The sequence below is a fragment of the Sceloporus undulatus genome, chromosome 1, assembly GCF_019175285.1.
Source record: "Sceloporus undulatus isolate JIND9_A2432 ecotype Alabama chromosome 1, SceUnd_v1.1, whole genome shotgun sequence".
Lineage (NCBI taxonomy): Eukaryota > Metazoa > Chordata > Lepidosauria > Squamata > Phrynosomatidae > Sceloporus > Sceloporus undulatus.
The window spans coordinates 5,485,407-5,508,503 of NC_056522.1; the positions used below are offsets into that span (position 1 = coordinate 5,485,407).

The 23,097-nt window shown below is 42.1% G+C and overlaps 1 protein-coding gene across 4 annotated transcripts in view; it reads right to left on the reverse strand.

The window, feature by feature from the left end:
- Positions 1 to 12,289: 12,289 nt before the first annotated feature.
- The window catches only part of KIF13B (kinesin family member 13B), a 208,059-nt gene continuing 197,251 nt past the window's right edge, over positions 12,290 to 23,097 (reverse strand). For 3 of the 4 annotated variants that reach the window (XM_042445221.1, XM_042445211.1, XM_042445229.1), the window contains 2 exons: positions 18,655 to 19,696; positions 12,290 to 15,405 (listed from right to left, as the gene is read on the reverse strand). In XM_042445221.1, coding sequence (XP_042301155.1) covers positions 15,113 to 15,405; positions 18,655 to 19,696 — 1,335 coding nt within the window. In that variant the 3' untranslated portion in view covers positions 12,290 to 15,112. Of the gene's footprint in view, positions 15,406 to 18,654; positions 19,697 to 23,097 lie in introns of those variants that run through there. The other variant, XM_042445238.1, reaches the window with a different exon arrangement.

A 23,097-nucleotide genomic window follows, 5' to 3' on the forward strand; every position in this document is an offset into this window, starting at 1 on the left:
ATAGAAGTAAATATTTTTGCATCTTGATTAAGGAGTGTGATAGGATGGAAAGATTTAGTTTCTGGGTATTCCTCTTTGGTTTTCAGGATTGGAATTATTCGTGTTCTATGCCAACTTGTTAGCACAAGAGAATGGCGTTAAAAGGACAATAAGATGGGGTGAAATTTAGTCAAATAATAATTTGTAAAATTCACTCGAGAAGCCATCTGGGCCTGGACCCTTATTCTGTTTCAGCTTATTAAAAAATAACCCCACACCCCTCCCTACCTTGTGGTTTGTTAAACATTGGTTTTGTCGGATGTATTGGGAGAGGGAGTCAATATTTTTCTGTTGTGATGACCTGGCAAGAGAAAAAAAAAACCTAACAAGGAAAACTGTGAGTTTGAATTTCCTGGTCCCTTCTCCAGCTTCAAGCCTGTGTCCCCAGAAAGCTAAGCGGTATGAAAGCAATGGAACTACCTTTCATATTCAAGCAGTTAAGAGTCGGGTTGCTGTCAAGATATTGAGCTGGGAACAAGGGGGATGTAACCTGCCTGGGAAGCATGCACAGCATTATTCTAATTTTTATCTGACTTGGGGGAAGAGTGATAGCAAAAAGTACGATTCACACAGATTTTTGCCATTCCTAAAATATGCTGGTGCTGTGTATCTTGTAGTCAAATGCTGGTTTCCTTAGGAGTATTTGGTAGAGCTCTTAGGATTGGAGCCCTTACATACTACAGTTACAATACTATTATTCCACCGTATCTGCTGTGGCTGCAGCCAGTGGAATCCTGGGATGTATAGTTTAGAGAGGGACTAGAGCTCTCTGTTGGAGAGTTCAAAATGTCCTTCCCCAAACTCCAAATCCCAGGAGGCAGTTTAAGTGGAACCATAGCAATACAGATGGGCAATTGCTCAGCATCCTGCATAATTGTTGAAATGTTGTAATCAGGACAAGGGTTTCTTCAGAACCAGTAGATGCGCAGGGCTGCACCAGTTGAAATGTCTTGGTACTGGCATTGTACAAGCCAACTGGCAATCTCCTTTGCACCTCATTTTGAGGAGGAAATGCCAGTATAGTAAGCTAGGAGTAGGTAGTGGGCATTGCCCAAGTCTCTGTGATTGCAAAGGTGCCTTTATAAATTGTGGAAAGGCCAGGGTGGGGCTTTTGGGAAGCAGGGAGAAAAGGGTGTTAACTATAACATGGTTCTGTGGTAACTTGATGCTTGCTTCTTCTCTCTCAACCCTCAGGAGAGTGCTATGCTTCTGTGCAGGAGGGCCTGCATCTAAGCTAGGCTTGGCTGTGTTTTCAAAGTTAGCAAGAAAAAGGACATAACACAGGTTGGGTCTCCCTTATTTGAAATGGTTAGAACCAGAACTGGTTTGTATTTCTGATTTTTTTGGAATTTCCTGTGTTATACAAACATAATCTTGGAGATGGAACCCAAGTCTAAACACATAATTCATTTATGCTTCATAAATGCCTTATAGCCCAAAGGTAATTTTATACAATATTTTTAATAATGTTATGCATAAAACAAACCATCAGGAAGCAAAGCACTGTCTCAGCCAGACTTGGAAAAAGTTTTGGTTTTAGGAATGTTTCGGATTTCAAAAATCCAGAAAAGGGGGACTCAACCTGTAATGATTCTCAACTCCTTTCTCATCACAATGTCATTGTATTCCATTTGCACCTTGGTTGGATCCCTGTATCGAAAGGAGCTGGCAGTGGGGGAGAAAGCCTTTATTTTTCATTTCAGACCTCTCTCTCTCTCTGTATTTTTTTGCAATAAGATACCAACCTTGTGGGATTGGAGTGGGGGGAAGAGCCGCAGGCCTTGCATTAGGAGCTATACAACTAGGGAATGGGATGGGAGGAGGACTTGCATAGGGGGAGCAAGAGACGGCAGCGTTCACCTTGGATTTGTTCCTCCTGGGGTCGGCATACGGACGAGGTGAGCTACTTCTCAGCGTGGCAAAAGGGGCATTTTACTATAAGCAGTTAAGGAGCAGAGTGTTCCAGGAGTCCTGGTTTGTTTTTTTCTAAGCGTCTTTCCTTCTCCTCGCCCACGACGGTGGTGGCAATACACCCCTGTGCCTAGTCTTCTCGTCTGCCATACTGTGTTCAGCCTACCTCAAGAGGTAAACCTGTGTGTCTCACTGTCCTGCAGTCACAATCTTTCTTTGTTTTAAGGTCTTGTTTTCCATGTGTACCACACACACAAACACAAACACTGGAATGTATGTATGTTTCCTTCCCGTCGGACCCTTGTCCCCCTCCGGTCCCTTTGCTGTTGCCACACCAACTCCTATTGCAGATTGGATGCTGCTTTAAATGTGAAACAGAAGAAAAAAATTAAAGAAACAATTGTTTTAAAAAGCTATATACTGAAGAAGAAGAAAAATAGAGAAAAAAATTAAAAAAAAACCTGAATGAAAAGCTAAAGCTGAATTTATAAGCCTTGTTGCATATGAGCCAAAAGTGCAAAAAGCTCCATATAATAAACTAACCTGCCACTCATATAAATATAAATATATATAAATATATTAAAATCAGACTGTTCTACAAAATTGTGTATTTGTATTTTTGTGTACGTACAATTTTCTGCTAAGCAGAAGGAGGATGTAGTATAGGATGATGTGTGGGAGACTTTTTTTTAATCAAATTTCTTTTGCTACTTATTTTTGTTAACATCCATATGCCTGTCTTTGTCTTCTATATGTATGACACAGTTTTGGAAAAAGCTGCAGTCTCTCTCTTCTCCCCTCCCAGCCACCTGTCTCCATTTCCCCTCCTTCTTTCTCCTATTCAAAGTCAGGCTCCCTTCCCGCATTTATTGATGGAAATTATTACATTTGCAAAGTACTGAATGACAGATTATAGTTAATTTCAAAAAGATGCTTTATTGGAACTTTATTGTTGTTTCTCATGATGGTCTCCTGAGCTCAGCAATGAGGTTCTGCTCCCCAAAAGCTGATTTGCTCTAGTTTCTCATTGTCTAAGCCAGAGGTGGGTAAAATGTAATCCATGGGTTGCATGTGGCCCTCCCAAGTCTCTCTCTGAGGCACCCATGGCCCACCATGCAGTGTGTGTTCACATACACTTGTGGGAATTTCCAAAATCTTATGAGGGAAGACAAAGGAAGAGTCAAAGGCTTTCATGACTGGCATCCATAGTTTTTAATGGGTTTTTCGGGCTATGTGGCTGTGTTCTAAAAGAGTTTATTCCTGATGTTTTGCCAGCATCTGTGGCTGACATCTTCAGAGAGATGTTCATGAAATGTCAGGAATAAACTCATCTAGAACATGGCCAGATAGCCCAAAAAAAAAACCCCACAAAAAACTACAAAAGAAGAGGTTTGGCTACATTGAGTTCACTGCCACCATTTAAAATCAAATTAGCAGTTTAACATGGACTTAGTTTGGGCAAACCAAACACTGTATCAATGCCCAAAGCATAGGATGTTTCAGTAAAAAATCCCTAAAACAGGCCTGTAATGAGAGCAGGATAGGTTTCAGCAAGAGCCATTCATTGCAAATGTGTTTTAACCTTAAACAGAATAAAATGGGTATATATTCAAATCATGCAGTGGCTGAAGTCCTGCCTCTTTTAAAGGATGCAAGTAGAATGAGCAATTATCCATTCATCCGTTGTTTTGGTTAAGAGATCTTTTTCACCTTCCAGGTGAAATGTGAGCCTCATTTTCTCCTTGACCCCACACTAGTGGAAACTGGGACCATAGCTGTTGAACCCTAAAGTACCTTTTATTCTAGAATGGTTAGTGCCTTGAGTTCTTTGGTACCAGATACATAAATACACTCAGAGATGCATGCTGGATTCACCTTTCAAACGTCTGTTGCCGCCATTTGTTAAAGTTTGCCTGGATTCTAGCCACTTTAAAAATATAGGCAGGGCTGTACCAATGGCTGGATCCAAGATCCTACTTGTAAAGCCAGAGATCCAGGAGAATTATGGCTGTTCCTTTTCAAATGGCAGTGTAATGCCTGCCAGATTGCACCTAGGCACATTGTGGCAATCTATCTGTGACCTTCTTGGCTTTGGAGAAGGAGCGGAGCAGTGCCCAAGTGCCATCTGGCTATCATTGCGTAGCTGGGGGAAAGTACTGCAATGGCAGAGAGAGGTTATATATGAAAATCACAAAAGGTCACCAAGAGAATCCAGATCTTAATATTTGGTCCTATGAAAAATTCTCTCCAAAAGTGAGGTGGTAGGGTCAAGGTGAAACCTAGCCACTTTCCTACCAGGCTCATCTTTTTTTGAGTGTAGGAAAGTGTGTTCTTGAAATTACGGCAATGAATGTTTCACCCACCTTCATCATGACCCTCTTCCAAAAGTTAAAATGCACCTGTTATAATGTTAAATATGTGTCCCTTTGCAAGAGTTGGGTGGTAGAGGAATTTCTTAGTCTGTCTCAAAATGTCATAGTCTTTTGCACCTTATTTTTGTTCACTCATTTTGAAAATGCAGATTTGTAGATCATACCCATTCATGTGTTTTGCAAGAGGGCCTCAAGGCACTCTCTCCTTCCCCGCTTTTTCTCCTCCGTGGAGAGAGATAAATTCCCCACACCGTTTGCCCTTTCCTTTTTTCCTCCCGAGGGGTAAGAGAGACACTACAGCTTTCTATGTAGGGCTCATATTTATACCAATGTGTACTGACTGTGGCAGAGATCCTTGTTTCTGTATGTGAATGGAGAAAGAGAAGAAACAAGTGCTCTATTGTATTGATTAAAAACTAGTTTAAAAAAACAAAAAACAAATGAGTCCTGTATCATTGTATCTCCTATTCTGGATTATTAGTGCCTTTTTGGACAGTAGACTGTTCTGTAATTAAATTGTAGTATAACTGCTTTTTTGTACAGTTTTGTTTTAATAAACTTTTTTTAATTTGTGTTTATTTTAGTATTGTACCTACTAGAAAATTAAAATGTATAACTGAAAGAAAACATTTTTTATAGTCTCTTTTTTATATTCCTTCTGTGCATGGAGAAAATGGTTGATTTCACTGTGTGTTCAGTCAGTGGCATCCTCATGCTGGGTGTTACCAGGAGCTGGGGGGTTGCCTGGGAGGTTGGCAGTGGCCAAAAGGGCAACATGGCACTCCATGCTTCACCACAGTGTGTGCCCCCCCTCCTCCGGTTCTCTAGTCTTGGGTTTCCTCTGGGATGGAACAGCTGCCAAGGGCACACATTTGCCCCTCCTGCCCCAAAGGCAGAGGAGAGCCAACCAGGTGGCACCCCTCAACTGGTGCAGCTTGAACCCCCGCACCCCCTCCAGTGACACCACTGGTGTTAGTTCACCAATAGGCAAAGTCACACGACAGTACAGGAGCCATTTTTCTTCTGAGCGTGTAATGGAAGCTAGCATCCTCTTAGGGAGTCATGTAAATTGACTTACAATCATGTTTCTACCACATTCATATTAAGAGGGGAGGAAAGATAAAGTTACATCTCTCGGACCATTATGTAGTCAGAGCCACCATAGGGCTGTGTGTCCCACTGAGCAACAGGGTCCCCTTTGCCTGTTGGGCTTCCCATTGTGTAATGGGGCATTGCTTACTGCACTAGGGACATCACCATCGCACCATGAGACCTTTGGCACATCACTGTTGCACAAACTGTGTTGAACATCACAGTTCACTAGAAAGGTTGGGTATCACGTTAGAGAAGAAGCTGCATCATTGTAGTTATGAATTGTAGCCTCTTATACAGATCCTTGACAGGGTTTCCATGCACAAGGAAGAAGGGGATGACGATGCCAGTGCTGGCCAAAACCAAAATACAGTTGCCCCTCTGTTTTTATGGGACATCTCCTCCGGGACACCCCCCCCCCCCCGTGAAAACAGAAATTCATCTATATTCAAGCCCCATTGGCTTGAATGGCAGCATGTGCCTGCAGGCACCCACCCCATATTATTTATTTATTTATTTTCTTATATCCTGCCTTTCTCTCAATATAGGGATTTTGTCTCCCTCCGTTTGCTGCCCACGAATGGGCAAGGGATGCAGACTTCCAAGTCCGTGAAAATGGAGAGGTGACTGTAAAAAAACAACCCACATCCAAACCATTGACTAATAGATATCCTCCACATCCACAGATTCAACTATCCACAGCATGACAATATCCCAAAACTATATGAATTCCAAAAAAGTAAACCTCGATTTTGCTATTTTCTACAAGGAACACCATTTTACTACACCACTGTATATAATGGGACTTGACCATCCATGGATTTTGTTATCCACAGGGAGTTCTGGAACCAAATGCCAATGGATACCAAGGGCTCATTGTACCTTCCATCATAATGACCATGAAAACTCATCTGGGCAGCTCCTCCAACAGAGTCAATTCCATGTTGTTGGCAAGCAGGGGGATGGACAGGGATGCGCTCCCACTATATCCATGTAGCTGGATGTGTTGCAATGGATCTGCAAAAACCTCTGTGGGTCCTTGTGACCACTCTTGATGACATCCTTACAGCACATCCAGATCCAGGAAGAGCTGGGTGCATCCCTGCTCATTCCTCCCACTCTGACTACATAGAAATGGCCTTATGTGTGGAGTGGGTAGGCTGCTGCTTGGAGGGGTTTTTGGTTGTTGCAGGGTCAAAACATAATTCCAGCCTACATAAATATCATACAAGTGAGTGCGTAGTGGTTTTGAGTGTTGGACTACAACTCTGGAGACCAGGCTTTGATTCCCAGCTCGGCCATGAAACTCAGTGGGTGACCTTGAGCAAGTCACATGCTCTCAGCCTCAGGGAAGGCAATGGCAATCCTCCTCTGATCAAATTTAATAGAGAAAACCTTGTGATAGGTTTGCCTTAGGGCTGCCATGAGTCAGAAATGATGCGAAGATAGACAATAAATCGCCTTTGTTTGGTGCTAAGCTGGTTGAATGTTGTCAGGACAGTTCACACCAGAACCAGGTATTAGGCCCTCCATCCTCTGGACTGCTTACTGGCGCATTAGGAGCGCCATAACTTGGAAATGAAGGCACACAACAACTTATGCCATCATAATTCACAAACAGGATGCTGGTCTATGTAAATTACTACTTACACTTGGTATCATGTAGTGGTTTGAACTTTTGAACATGACTCTGGAGATCAAATCCCCACTTGGCAATGAAAGACCACTGGGTGACCTTGGGCTAGTCACTCTCTCTCAGCCTCAGGGGAAGGCAAGGGCAAACTTTCCTCTGACCAAATCCTGCCAAAAAAACACAGTGTTTCATGTGCTGTAAGATTGCCATAAGCCAGAAATGACTTGAAGGCACACAGCAGCAACAACCGACAGCATTAGAATCATAGAGTTGGAAGAGACTGCAAGGGCCATCCAGTCCAACCCCCTGCCATGCAGGAAATCCAAATCAAAGCATCCCTGACAGATGGCCATCCAGCCTCTGTTTAAGGAAGGAAATTCCACTACACTCCTCAGGAGTTTGTTCCACTGTCTGACAGCCCTTACTGTCACAAAGTTCCTCCTAATGTTGAGGTGGAATCTCTTCTCTTCTAGCTTGCATCCATTGCTCTGGGTCCTAGTCTCTGGAGCAACAGAAAACTTGGTTCACTTTATACAGTACAGAGAGCAGAGACAGTGGTGAAGCTCCTACATAAATGCTCCATATAGTGTAGCTTTGAGTTTCTCCTCAACTTCCAGGCAGCTATCAAGGCCCAGGGGGTCTGCCATGGCTGTTTATCAGCTGGAGCAGGAGGAGGCAGCTGGACGGTGCCCATCTCAGCTGCAGTTCTACAGCTGGCGGGAGAGAAATGACCTTGTTTTCCTGGCTCCTTCTGGAAATCGATGGCAGAAGTCACAATTTACATCCACTTTGATGATCATTGTGTAGGTTGGAATTATGTGTTGACCTAAATTCCCCAACTCACTTTATAAGAAGCAACCCACCCACCCCAAACACACACACCACACACACACACACAGCCATATCTATGTTGTCAAGAGTCTTTCATGGCCAAGTCAGAATCGAACCCTGGTCTCAAGAGTCATAGTCTCAATGCTCAAAACCACATTCAGACACATACACTTGTAATGTGTATGTCATCTAGACACCAGCTTTCTTTCCTAAGTGTTTTTAGTGTCCTGGATCATATGTTTCTATTTGGTGCAAATGTGCTACATTCATTTAACCCAGCAATTCTTGCAAGATCTAGGATTAAGTCAATGGCCGCGGGGGAAGAAAAACCAGGCTTGACGCAAAGAAGGTATTTATTTAGATAACATCGTTGTCAGAGATATGGTACAATATTACAAGTTTAGTATAATACAAGAGAGCATTAAAAACTTTACACTTCATTACAAGAATCTTTGGGTTTTTTAGCATGTTAAAAAAGGTACAACCAACAATACCTTGAAGACCAGTCTAAACATCCTTTTTCTTTATATACAACCGTCCGACATTTACACAGACACAAAAATCAACCGAAAAGACGACTCGTAAAAAGGCTGACTGAAGATACAGGGGAAATTAGTGCCCAGGTCAGTCATGAAGTGGGAAAGTATTATTCGCTGGCATGCCAACTGCGACAATGCGGCATACTGAGGAATGTGAGAGGAAATGGGCTTGTGTTCCAACCACAACTCCAAATTTGGGTTGAATTTGAAAAATAAGCCCCACTGGATAATCCCCAGTTTGTGCTTGCAGATCTTGCTGGGTATTTTATTGTGAACTACCAGCCATGCTAAACAAACACAATGGTGGCAACTGGTGGCAAACACAACCTCAACAGATTCTCTAAGTTTCCTGATTGTGGATGATGCCTAGTCTTGGGCAAAGCTGAAGCTCGCTCTCAAAAGTGTTCAAAGAAATGACAGCAATAGCACTGGGTGGAAAAAAAAGAGAACACATTACTAGACCAACCAGGAGGGTGTCAAAATTTTAAGTTTTTGCTTTCAAAAGCTCAATTTCCCAGCCAGAGAGTGTGACTATACTACCGTCATTATAACACTTTCATTCCATTTTAACTGCCATGGATCCATTCGGTGGGATCCCATGATCTGTACTGTGGTATGTAGACTTTTCTGCTGTAGTTAAGCATTAGCACTGTTTAGCAGAGACTGGCATATCCCTCACCAAACTATGGGTCTTCCACAAGGAGCCATGACTTAAAAATCAGCCCATTAACACACAACTGTTAGCTTACACACTGTAAACCACTTAGGGAGTGCTTAAGTGCACTGGTAAGCGGTATAGAAATGTACTTGCTATTGCTATTGCACAAACATGTTTCCATAGGATGCCACCTGCCACATCAAGTGTTTTAAAGCACCTGCCATGGGTTCAACTAGATCTAGAACGGAAAGAGAAGGCACAGCAGAAGGGACTGTGACTTCGTCAAATTAATCCAACAGTATCAGCTGAGCATCCTTTATACAAAATGCTTGGGATACAAAGTGTTCAGGATTCTGGAGTTTTTCAGATTTTGGAATATTTGCACATACAGTCGGCCCTCCATATCCATGGATTCATAGAATCATAGAGTTGGAGGTAACCACAAGGGCCAACCAGTCCTAAACTCTTCTATGCAGGAACTCAAAGCATCCCCGACAGATGGCCATCCAGCCTCTGTTTAAAGACCTTCAAAGAAGAAGACCCCACCACAATCTCCGAGGAAGGAGTGTGTTCCACTTTTGAACAGCCCTTACTGTCAGGAACTTCCTCCTAATGTTAAGGTGGAATCTCTTTTCCTGTAGCTTGCATCCATTACTCTGGGTCCTGGAGCAGCAGAAAACAAGCTTGCTCCCTCCTCAAGTATTTAAACAGGGCTATCTTATCACTTCTTCTCTTCTCCAGGCTAAACATCCCTAGCTCCCTACATCTCTCCTCATAAGGCATGGCTTCCAGATTCCATGGATTCCTTATCCACAGATTCAACTATCTACAGCTTGAAAATATTCCAAAAATATATAAATTCCAAAAAAGCAGACCTTGATTTTGCTATTTTCTATAAGGAACACCATTTTACTGTCCATTGTATATAACGGGATTTTGGGCATCCATGGATTTTGGTAGCCATGGGGAGTCCTGGAACTAAATCCCAGCGGATACCAAGGGTCTACTGTACGCAATGAGAGATCTTGGAGATGGGACCCAAGTCTAAATGTTTCATGTGCACCTTATACACAAAGCCTGAAGGTAATTTAATACATACTATTTTAAGAATGTTGCACGTGAGCCATCAGCAAACAAAGGTGTCAGTATCTCAGCCACCCACCTGGACAATTTTGGAATTCTGGGTAAGGGGGACTCAAGATGTACTTGCCAATACATCCCAAACTTCCCCCATAAGTCAGCTACAAATGTTTTTTCAAAACCTAAACAACAACAAAAATTGAGGCAAATTATGGATATTTGTGAATTACAGCTATAAAGCTGAGAGGCACCAGCTCTCAGACTGAAACTTTGCGTCAAAGTTTGTAACACACAACTTCTTAGCTTCGGAGAAATCTGGGCTGATATTTTAGTAGGACACTTTGGCAGTCGAAAGCTTTTGATTTATAATTCAAAACAAAACAAGACAATGACAAAGAAGAAGATCTCTCCAGAGACTGCACTGCCAGGTTGTCACACTTCAAAACTTGCAAATTAAAGGGAGTGGCTGGGAACCACAGTGAATGACATACGTTTACAGTTTCTTTCGTAAAGAGGAGAAAACCTTACCAGCAAATTCTACCTGGGTACCTATCCCTTCCTCTACCCACCTTTTTGACAAGCAGAAGTAAATCTTTGTAAGGATCAAATAACTGGAAATGTGGAAGGAGGAAGAGGAAGCCAGGATATATATACTTTTTGTAAAAATGGGGGTCATGATCACCAAACCTCCCACAAGCATCTCTCCCTCCTCAGTTAGCCATATGATTCTTCAGCGTTTGTTCAAATCATACTTGAAAGCTATTCTGTGTTAAGGATGATGGAGCTGTACTGCTGCATAAAAAATATAAATTAAGGTGGGCAGATTCATAATTAATGGCACAAGGATGGGGAAAAGAAAGAGACAGCTCTGAGTCATAAAATAAAGACACAAGGGTCTACAGGGTCTCTCTGGATTGAGGCCAAGGGGCTGCAAAGATTCCCCATAGGCCTAAGACCTCTGCCTTTCCTTTGGGGTAAAGTGCATTTAAAAAAATCTTGCAAAATCTTAATTCACAAGAGATGTGAAATGTAGCATTGTAGTACACAAGAGACTTTCAGTTCAGCAGGGATTGGCGTACGTGCAACTAGGCTGTGGGCAATAAGTAAAGCTGAGTTCAGCCACTTCCCAAATAGGATGGTTCCAACTAGTGTGTTACAAAACCAGGGCTCTCAACAACCCTGAACGAAGGGAAAGGCTCTAGGCATCAGCTTCCCTCATCGTTTTGAAGGACGTGGATTCTGGGATCTCAAATGAGAACCCCCACTGAAAAGCAAGCCGTAGAGAGGTCTTGTAGCACCTTGGAGGCTAAAGAAAGAAATTGGTAGCATGAGCTGTTGTAGATTTAAGTCTACTTCCTCAGACGCGTTTGGTGGAACGGAGCATCTGAGGAAGAAGACTTACTGAATACGTCTAGAAATTTTAGTCAAAGAATTGACACAAAAACCCTGAGTTGACTTATCAATGGGTTGATGTAAAGATTGTACTTTTCCCTCTCAAAAAACGGGAACCATCCCCTGGTGAAAGACAAGAGTATAATCTGTCCTGGAAGCAAAAATGCACCTCTGTTCTCTCATCCAGCCTTTAGTGTGAACACAAACTATTATGCCTGGTATCATTTTCCTTTGCTCCATCCTTTAGATGCCCCTATATTTCACCCTTGACTTATCCACAGGTCATATCAAAATCCATAGTTTTGGCCCCAAAGCATGCTCTTGACTTACACATGAGATCAACTTGTAGTTGAGGATATACAGTAGGTCTACAAAAGCTCATGCTGCCACCTTCTCTCTTTAGTTAGTCTCAAAGGTGCTACAAGACTCTCTACAAACTGATTCTACAGACTAACACGGCTATATCTTTAAATTCTACCACTATGAAGAGCAAGTTGTTAGCCCTCGTGAAGTCAAAACTGATTCAAGACTCATAGTCATCCCTCCATGTCCATGGATTTTATCCACAGATTCAAGCATCCACAGCTTGAAAATATTCAAAAGATATATATATATATACACACACACACACACACACACACACACACACACACACACACACACTCAATATTCATATATATATATATATATATATATATATATATATATTTCCCCCAAAAAAGCAAACATTGATGTTGCCATTTTATAGAAGGGACACCATTTCACTGTGCCATTGTATAATAATGTGACTTGAGCATTCACAGATTTTGGTATCCATGGGGGTCCCTGGAACCAAACCCAGAGGATACCAAGGGCTCACTGTAATTTCAATAAGGTTTTGATATGCTTAATACTGGGAGAAAGGAGAAAAAAGTGGTGAGAAAAAGGGGTCACCAATCCCACCGCCCCAACATGTATTCTCTTGGATAGCCCAAACTCAGGAAATGGCAGTTCAAATGTCGGGAATTATCCTCCCATTGTGACTTCCAGAGGATTGCTCTGCCAAACTCGAAGTAACTAGGTTTTTATTTTAGAAAGAAAAAGAAATGTATATTCCTTTTGCAGAATAATCAAAAAATTTAGTTAAATCAGCATCATCAGCATCTTCTTCATAAGAGCATAGGAAGAACAGCATCATCACCTTGCTTCATCTAGCCATAAATGGAAGCAACAGGGTTTCAGGCTTCCAGGTCTTCTTCTAGCTGTACCTGGAGATAGATACCTGGGATTTTAAGCATGAAGGGCAGGTGCTTTACTATTGAATAGATGGCCTCCTTACTATTGAAAGCAGCAAATAATAGGGAGCACCCAATGAAATCTGCAGAAGAAACTGGAGACACATCTCAAGATGTTCAAAAGGTGGTTGCTTTTATCATTCAGAAAGCCTATGGGTCCAAGAGCAAATCAAGCCTGAACTATCTCTAGAAGATAAAGTGGACACATTGAGGCTATCGTAGAATTAAAAGATATAGCTCTGTTAGGCTGTAAAATCAGTATGTAAAGAGATCTTCTAGCACCTTTGAGACTAACTGAATCAAAGAAGTTGGCAGCAAGAGCTTTCACAGACTCCATGTCAATGAAATGGGTATCACCTGTGCCAAAATCCACTGTGGATCTCATCAGCTTTAAAAGTATGTCAGTCAAAAGAAAAGTGCAGGATCATTTGGAAGCAAGTTTTAGCATGGAAATCCTAGGGATCTGCTTTCTTTGATGGGAAATGAATAAACCAAACCAGAGGGAAGCTTTGTCAGTCACACAGTTGGATGCAGCCCATGAGGAGAGATAGAAAGTATTAAGAAGGGATTTCTCAAGGAAGTGGAACAAAGCAATAAAAATATCAACAGCTACAAGGTTGGTTGATTGTATTTTGGGAGTTTATGAAAATTTCAGAAAGTTTTCTTTTTTGCGCACACACAAAAAAACCTCCATGTTTTGGTGCAAAAAAAAATATTAAAATTTTTGCAAGTTCCAAAATACAAAGAAAAAATGCAAAACTTCTAGTAATCTCAGCCTGCAGGAAGAAAATTTCTCTTGCATGTGAAGACAGAATTATAAATAAAGACTTCCATGCCTCCCCAACCATTTACAGATAGCTACCAGAAGCTCTAGAAACCTCCATTTTGTTTTTGTGGGGTCTTTTTCTTTTTGCTGGGATTGAAAAAGCAGGGATTTTCAAGTGGCTGACAAGCAACTCTAGGTGGCCGGTTGTGCACCTCTGGTCTAAGCACAGACTGAAGCATTTTAAATATGTTGCGCTGCCACCTCTATATCTTGAAAGATGTAACTTTATTTTCACTCCTCCAGTTCTTCCACAGGAAGCCATGAGTTCAAAGCAAAGGCATCTGAAGGAGCAGCTGGAGGCAGCAGACTGGGAAGGGAGATGATCAGTAGGTGGCCATGGGCATAGTAGGCATGCACAGAGGCTGGCTTGCCCCAGACTAGTGGGTACATGCCCCTGCACAACAGTAGGCAATGGTTTGATTGTAGGTCACAAAGGATTTTATAACATTATCATTTTTAAAAGACAGCAATAAATAACAAATAAATACTATAGCGCTGGGGAAAGGAACCAACGTCTGTTTTTACAAATGGGCTAAAACCTACTTTGCCAGGAAGGACATTGATCCCCTTAGGCTGCGAGGTCCCTCCCTGGCACTGCGGGGCTACTGTGACCACACCGAGGCCGACCATTTGGAATAAAACATTATATATTGAGTAGCACCAGAGCGCAACATGGAAATAGCACTGGCTTTTCAATCTCAACAGGAGAGAAGGAGACTCTTCCCTTTCCTTTTCTGCTCTCATTTTTTTCCTTTTCTTTTTCAAACTAAAAACACAGTACATATTAAACCACTTAGATTAAGGATGTTTATAACAGTAAGGATATTTTTTTAAAAAATGAAGGCAATGTTAGGTGTTCAGAGGAGCTAGTCTCTAGCCTTCATTCCAGCCCCATGAGAGGCATAAATACCTTCCCACTGATATCAACCAGAGCAGCTGAAAGACCAGAGAACCGCACTCAAGCCAGGCACTGTTCGGAGAAGGCTATGATCTGCCAGGTCATGGGATCTTCTTTCGTTTTCCTGTGATTTCAAAGAGATGACAACAGTAAAATGACAGCACTTTGATGGCAAGTTGTGTTTTGGCATCCTTTCTTGAAAAAGAAATCATGTAGGAGTAGGAAAGGGATGTGTAGTGAATGGCCTTGCTTGAACAGCACACCCATAACCTCACGGTATGGGTCAGGGAGGAAGGGTCCGATAAAACACACACACAAACACACAGCCAAGGGTCACCACTTGCATCAGGAGTCTTGACAAGCAACTCCCTCATAACAAAGAAAGTCTAACTAGTGACCCAAGTGGGAAACACAAAACTCAGACACCTTGCTACCTGCCAGGAGTCCATGAGCAACCATGGCTACCTTCCTCCCTGACAAGAGTGGCACGGTTGTGCAAAGTAAGGCCACTCCAAAGATTCATCTGCTCAGTTAAGTAGTGTTGAGCCTGACCAGCAGCGTCGCCCATCAGTTCGCCCATGATTTCCTGTTCTCTGCATTCTTTGGGTTCCTTTCAGACCGTGGGGTGGATCCCCCTTCCGTTTTGGCCAAGGCGGTCAGGGAAGCCAGGTTGGATGCAGAGCCAGAGAAGGTGCCGCTCCGCCGGTGCTCTTGTGTGGATCCGCCTTGGAGCCTCGTCCCAGCACTCCTGCGCCTCACGGGGCCCGTGGCTCTTTTGACCCGACTTGGCTTCACCAGGAGCCCGTAGCCTGGATTGCACTTGAAGTATTGCTTTCCTCCAATTGAACCATCATTCTTACCTTCAGGAGAAGAAGAGAGTGTCTTAGTTTTCATTTTTTAAAAAAGGCTGTTTCATAGAATTACAGAGTTGGAAGGAACCCCAAGGGCCATCTATACTAATCACTTTCTAAGCAGGACTCCACAGCTAAAACACTCCTGAGAGATGGCCATCCAGCCTGTTTAGAAATCTCCAAAGAAGGAGACTTCACCAACTCCCAAACACTCTGTTTCACTGTCAAACAGCTCTTACCATTACGAAATTCTTCCTAATGTTAGTCATAGTAATAATAATGTTTATTATTTTTTCATTGTAGGTCTGTCTGTCTATGCATCATCTACCTACCTACCTGCCTACCATCAAACATATCTATCTAGCGTATCTACCGATCGTGTCTATCTTCTGTATCTATCTTCCACCTATCTATAGTAGCTATTTATCTACAGTATCTATCCATCTATCTGATTGACTGATCACTCAATTGATGTATCATAGTTATCGTATCTACGTACCTACCTATTTATCACCTCCCAGCCTACTGGAGGTGATGCTAAAGAGGCAAAAACATATAGTAATACAGAGATAAATACTTAAAAACCAAGAAAAATAATGGTACCATCATCATCATCAGCAGCAATTTTGTTATAATTTGAATCCTAAGTAAATAAATAAATAATTTGAACCCACTGTTTCAGGTCTTAACCTCTGACATGTTGTTTTGATCATGTTATGGTATCCTTTAATTGGTTACCCATTCCTTCTAGGATTCAGTGCAAGCTTCTTGTTTTAATGTTTACAGCCTTATACAACCTAACTCTCCCTTAATTTGCAGATCATATTTCTATTTAGTGCCCTGCTTAAGATTTGTGTTCTAGGAATGCTATAGGGATGTGGTGGCTTAGTGGTTAAGATGCCAATTCTGACTATTGTGATGGGGTGAGCTCCTGTCACTAGTCCCTGCCCACATAGCAGTCTGAAAGCATGCAAATGCAGATAGATAAATAGGGACCACTTTGGTGGGAAGGTAACTGCATTCAGTGTAGTCATGTTGACCACATGACCACTAGAGTTGTCTTCGGACAACGCTGGCTCTTCGGGTTAGTAGAGGAGATGAGCACCGCCCCGTACAGTCGGTTACGACTAAACGCTCATGTCAAGGGACTCCCTTTACCTTTACCTCAAACAAGCGTTTCTTCTTCTTTGGCTTGGCTTTGTTCTTTCTCACTCACTGCTTTCATACTCTTCGAACGGGACTCCCTGAACATTTGCTGAATGCTCCTTCTTTTGATGTTTTTAATATCCAAATTAAAAACTTGATTTTTTTATCCATGGATTCAAGCATCCACTGCTTGAAAATACTTTAAAAATTATAAATCCCAGAAAGCAAACCTTGATTTTGCCATTTTATATATTTCCTATGCCATTGTCTTGAATGGGACACCCATGGATTTTGGTATCCACAGGGGGTCCTGGAGCCAAATTCCAGTGGATAACAAGGGACCATTGTGCTGTACTTTAACTCCAGTAAAATAAAATAAAATAAAAACTGGTGAAAGGCAAGAGAGTTATCTGTCCTGGAAGTCTGACTCTCCCTCTGCTTCCTCATCCATCCAGCCTTTAGGGTGAGCACAAATAGTTATGCCTGCTGGAATTTTGTAAGTTTTCCTTTGCTTCATCCTTTAGACTCTTTATTATATATCCCTAACTTTTACCATCAATTTATACATGGACCATATAAAAACCCCTAATTTTGGGTCCCAAACCTGCCCTCGACTTATATATGAGGTCAATATATGGTATATAATATTTTTTGTACTTCACCTCGATAATTTGATTCATAACTGTTTTGTACAGATTTTTTTTACATAGCTTTAGTTTATTATTCTTTCCTTTCCTCTGTTTACGTGTAGGCACACATTTTAGATTGTACGCCTCTGGCAGGACCCACTGTTTTCTGTTCTTATACACTCAGCCCTCCGTATTGATGGGTGTTCGATTCTGGATCCCCCTGTGGATACCAAAAAATATGGGACCTCAAGTCCCATTACTGTCAGTGGCTGCCGATGTGCACATGGCCATGTCGGTGCAGTTGCATGTATGAACTTGCCACTGATGATAATGGGGTAGGGCCATCCGCAGATGCTTCAATTCACTGATGGCTAGCCTACAAATACGGAGGACCAACTGTACCTGTAAAGCACTGTGTAAATTGATGAGGAGGAGGAGGAGGAGGATATTTTGAAAATGAATCACTCAACTTGCCTGATGCCCCAGTCCAATCTAGGTGTTACTGGGACATTTTAAAAAGCAGCTACAAAAGTGGGACAATGCAGGATTAATTGGGACTGTCCCTACCAAATTGGGAAAGCTAGAGGATATGCTGTTGTGACCCAGAAGCCTGCCTCTCTCTCTCTGTTTTAAAAAAAAAAGTGTGATCTTGGTGTTGTTTTCACCTCCAAACGGTGCTGAAACATTTGAAAAATTATATACATTTGAAAATGGGTGAAAAAGCCTGTCCTTTGCTTCTTTTTAGGGGAATATATTGTATATAGTGGAAAGCAGAAGTGACATAAAGTTAGTTCCAGTTGAGACTTCAGCCGATGTACAAAAAAAATTTGGTGCAATTTTTTTGCCTACAGAAGCAAAATGCTCAGACCAGTTTAAAAGAAGCAATGGAATATTCCATGTGTGATGTATCACTTGTGTAGGTTTTGGCTCCTGATCAAATCTAACCAGGGAGCCAAGAGGGCTGAATTGCTTCACATCTTTCTGAGGATTCACAAAAGCTTGGAAATTTACTTTTTAGGGGACTAAAACACTCACTAACCAGGTTGGCAAGAGGATTCTGAAAGTCCCAAAAATATAAATGTTCCAGGCTGTGGGACTCAGTATGCTTCTACCAAGGCTGCATCCACACTGCAGAAATAATCCAATTTGACACCACTTTAACTGCAGCGGCTCCACAGCAGTTAAAGCGGAGTCAAATCAGATTATTTCCGCAGTATGAATTCAGACCAAGGTTTGCTCCACCTAGGAAGTGACTATGTTTGATAACGGTGTGTGAAAATGACCTTTAAGGATTCACCATTAGAACAGTTTTTGGATCACGCAAAGGCCATATAAAGGATTCAGCTTTGCAACAAGAGAAATGGAGAACCCTCCAACACTCAGTCACATCTATTGCCCTAAGGGAAGGGAGGGCTGGGGCAACATAAGTCACCCACTACCCACCTCAGCACTCCTCTCCCTGCAATGTTTTTCCCCCAATTACCTGATGGCAAATCCAATTCGACTCCCACCCAGGTTCCCTCTTGGAAGTCCGTCGGACCAACGTATCTCACGGTCCCACTTTTGTTCATACCAACAGTCACGTATTCGCCCTCCTTCAACCAGTCAGGGACCTCACTGCCTTCTTCCGAGTCGGATGCCACGTCTGCTTTTTCCTCAGGGCTGGCTTGGGTGCCGTTGTCCTGGCCCGACTCTAGAGAATCCCGCCTGCTCTTCTCCTCTTCCAAACTCGAGAACCCTCCTGGTTCTCCTCCCAACATGTTGGAGAAAGACTTAAGTTCTGACGTCCTTACTCTTTGGATTCTGAACGGGGAGGTTGTGATGCTGGACTGAGGTGAGAGGTCAGGAAGAACCTGAGATGTGGAGGAGCCCATTTCACTGGCAGGTGCAGGCTTTGCACACCGGGCAGCAGGTGGACTTCTGGTTGGTGTCATTTCAGACTGCTGAGATACAGGCAAATCTCTCTTTGAAGGGGAGGTAGAAGAGCAGCCTGTACCCTCTGTGGCCAGACAGGCAGTACCATGGCTCTCACTTGGAGTTATGGAAGAGACAAGGGACCTTGACCTTAAGTTGCCATCACTGTCCACTTTGTCACAATCCTTAGTTCTTGTATGATCAAGTTTAAGGCCATGTGTAACCGGATCACCTCTCACAAGAGCAGAGCTTGACTCGGAATCTGAAATGGGACATGATTTTATGGGAACCTCAACAACAGGTGTCGTCTGGATGGCTACAACTGGTTGGGGCATATCACCAGTGGTGGGCGTCTGGCTCCCAGCTTGAAGCGAGGTGTCACTCCCTGGAGCAAGCGCTTCCGAAAGAGTTGCAGTGGAAACGCTATGAGAGAAATAGCCGCTGGAAGCTTCGCTCAAGGGACTTGGTGGCCCTTCTTGGGAGTCTTGCGCTTGAATGTCCGCTGTGGACGGTTGCGGAGGCACTTTGGGTGACCTTTCCAGGTTTTTCTCTAAGCCTGTTGAATGTGCAGCCACCTCAAATGTCTCTTTGTTGCCTTCCCCTTGAGTTGCCTAAAGAAAAAATGGATCTGTGGTCAGGAAAGATCAGAACAAACCACTAGGCAAGTGAGGGGGCCAAAAAAACCACTGCAGTTGGGGGGGGGGGGATAACACTCCTTTTCATAAACATTTGCTTTGTTTTCTTGTAAATTTATTTTCACTTGTCAAACCTGGAGACGTTTGCTGCATGATTTGATTTGATTTGATTTGCTTTGCCAGGAGAACATGCAGGGATGTCAACAAGGATTGCATTATTTCACTTAAAAAAAAATATTTTAAAGCATGTGTATTTTTAAAATTGTTGACTTTTTGTATGTTCTTAATCATATCCTTTTCAATGGTCCTACCCTCTGGATCATCCTTCCGTGGGAGGCTAGGCTGGCCCCTGCCCTGCTTTTTGTCTTTTAAGATGTAATCATTGTCAGGGAGGCTTTTATATCAGGTGTGTGTTCTATTTATGTTTTTAAACTTTTGCATTTTTAATATAAATTTATACTGTTTTAATGAGACAATTTTTATTGTTACATTTTTAAACATTTTTTATCTGTGAATTGCCTTGGGTTCCTTCTTGAGAGAAAGGCAGCATATTACAGTGGGACCTTGTTATCCGCTGGGGTTTGGTTCCAGGATCCCCCGTGAATAACAAAATCCATGGATGCCCATTCCCATTAAATACAATGGCAGAGCAACATGGTGTCCCTTATATAAAATGGAAAATCAAGGTTTGCTATCAGGAATTCATACTTTTTGAATATTTTCAAGCTGAGGATGCTTGAATCTGTGGATAAAAAATCCATGTATAAGGAAGGTTGACTGTAAATGAATAAATATGGAAGCCACCTTGAGTTTCCCTCTTGGAGAAAAGATGGAATGTAGATAACAAGAACTGGTCCAGGCATCAGAGGGAGAGAAGATCTGCTGGACTTTCCCCCTTCCCCACTACCATTCCCTTCTCCTTTTGTGTCTTGTCTCTTTAGATTGTAAGCCTGAGGGCAGGGAAATGTCTAATTAACAATTTGTAAGCCGCTCTGATAGCCTTGGCTGAAGAGCGGGGTATAAGTAAATAAATAAATATTATTATTATTATTATTATTATTATTATTATTATTATTATTATTATCATCAACAATGAAGTGCATCAGAGCTACCCTAAAGCTTTAGACAAACCTGTCTCCTTCCTCCTAGAGTCATTCAGAACTTGGAAACACACTCATCCATCCACATTTATGACTTTGGCTTTTCTGGATTTGATTATTCACAGATTTTATTAATATATTCTCTCTAGGAATATCTAGGTCTCCAGTGCAACTCTATGGTCAACTTTAACCAACTGAAGGACCTAGGGATTCTTAGAGGGAACACTCCACCAGGCCTTTGTAGCACTTCCAGCGCAATTCTATGGTCAATGTCTGACAGATGTTGACTGCAGAGTTGCACTGGAGGACCTAGAGATTCCTAGAGAGGTGTTTTGTTATTTGTGGTTTTTCTACATTCACGGGGGTCCTGTGCCCCTAACCTCAGTGAGTGTGGAGGGATGAGTGTACTACTTTATTTGGACTACTGGTCATGGTGGCTGGAAGTTGTTAGTCTACACTTACAGTTCAAATATCTTATGATTCTCAATGCAGATGGTGTTCAGAGGTTTCAATTACCTGTCCCCATTTTTTTTAGTTGAGACTTATAAACATATCTTTAAGGACAAGAAAAACAATGAGATTTTCAAATCCTCAACAGACCACAGGTCTGCAAGGTATCAACCAAAGATTTCATCATTTAGCAAATACATGTAACCACACCTGTTGTATAAATGAAAGTGCCAAACTGAAAACCTTGGTGTGTCATACAAGCTGTGTTACATATCCCAATAAGTTTATGGTTTATTTGAATGCCAGGACATTAATAAGAGTCTTGTTAAAAGGAGGCGGTTTGGCCAAAAGCCATTTACTCATAGAATGTCTAGTAGGATTAATAAATAAATGTGTACAGTGCAAGAAATATGCCTGCTATTATTTACTGAAAGATTATTTATATTACTGGAATGGGCAACTTGCTGTTTGGAAAGGACGATTTATGTGAAGGAGGGAACAAGCAAGATCTATATATCTTTCCCAGCTATTTAGCTTAATTCACCTGAGAAATAAATCATCATTTCCAAATCAAGTGTCTTGGTGACCAGCCTCATGTTCCAAATACCCATCCCTTTCCAAAGACATCAGCTGCAACAGAATACAGACTTAACAGCACCTTCCAAGAATAACAGGCCATCTCAGTGATAAATATGTGAACCAGTCAGAAAGATAATTTGTTTTTGCTAACTGGATACTATAGGTGTCTTTAAACTTTACAACTTCCCCTTCATTTTTGCAAGGAACAGGTCAGCTGGGATGCATTGGGATGCATTGGAGCAAGTCTTCTTCTGTACCATCACATAACGTAAGGCCCTTGTCTTAAGATGGAGGCTGAGATCATGCCTCATGGTTTGGAAGCTGTGAATCTGCCATCATGTACAGTCAGCCCTCCATATCCACGGATTCTACATCCATGGATCCAACCATACACGGCTTGAAAGTATTTTAAAAATCCCCCAAAAAAACCAAACCTTGATTTTGCCATTTTATATAAAAGACACCATTTTACCATGCAAAGGGATCTTGTAGCACCTTTGAGACTAACAGAAAGTAAAAAGTTGGCGGCATGAGCTTTTGTAGACATGAATCTACTTCTTCAGATACATGTTTTGGAATGGAGAATCCAGAAATAAGTTATTTGTGTGTGAGAATAGACTGGCACCCTCCCTACTTTCTTTTCACAGACAAGCAAAGATTTTTCTATTCTAACAGGCATTTGATAAGTGATGGTATCAGGCCCATCTTGCACAATGTGCAGGATATTGCTAGTTGTTGATGTTCAATTCCCATTATATACAATGACATAGTAAAATTCAACACTATCTAAACCTCATCCTCATGAGTTCACCCTTGATCCATTCATCACATCGCTCTCTGTTTCCCACACTACATTCCAAAACCCATTCATATGATTATCTAGTCTATTCTGGCTGTAGGCAACTGCTTTCTTGCTGCCTTATCTCCATACCCACAAAGTTTTGAATTTGAATTGACATTTTCTCTGGGAAGGGACTTCTAGAGACTGGAGGGAAGCCACTGAGAAGGCCCCATCTCTCCTGTGTTCACACCAGATGTACCTATGAAAGTGGTGGGGCAGAGAGCCGAAATTGCCTTTTAAGCCCTTGCTTCAAATTCCCTTGGGCTGCCTGAAGTATCATATCTTCTAGAAGCTTGCAGCACAACTTTTACCAACCCCAGTTAAAGAACCTCTGTATTGCATATGCCTCCCACTTTTGCAGAATAATGATAGGGTTTATAATAAACAACAAGCAGCTGCTGCACTCT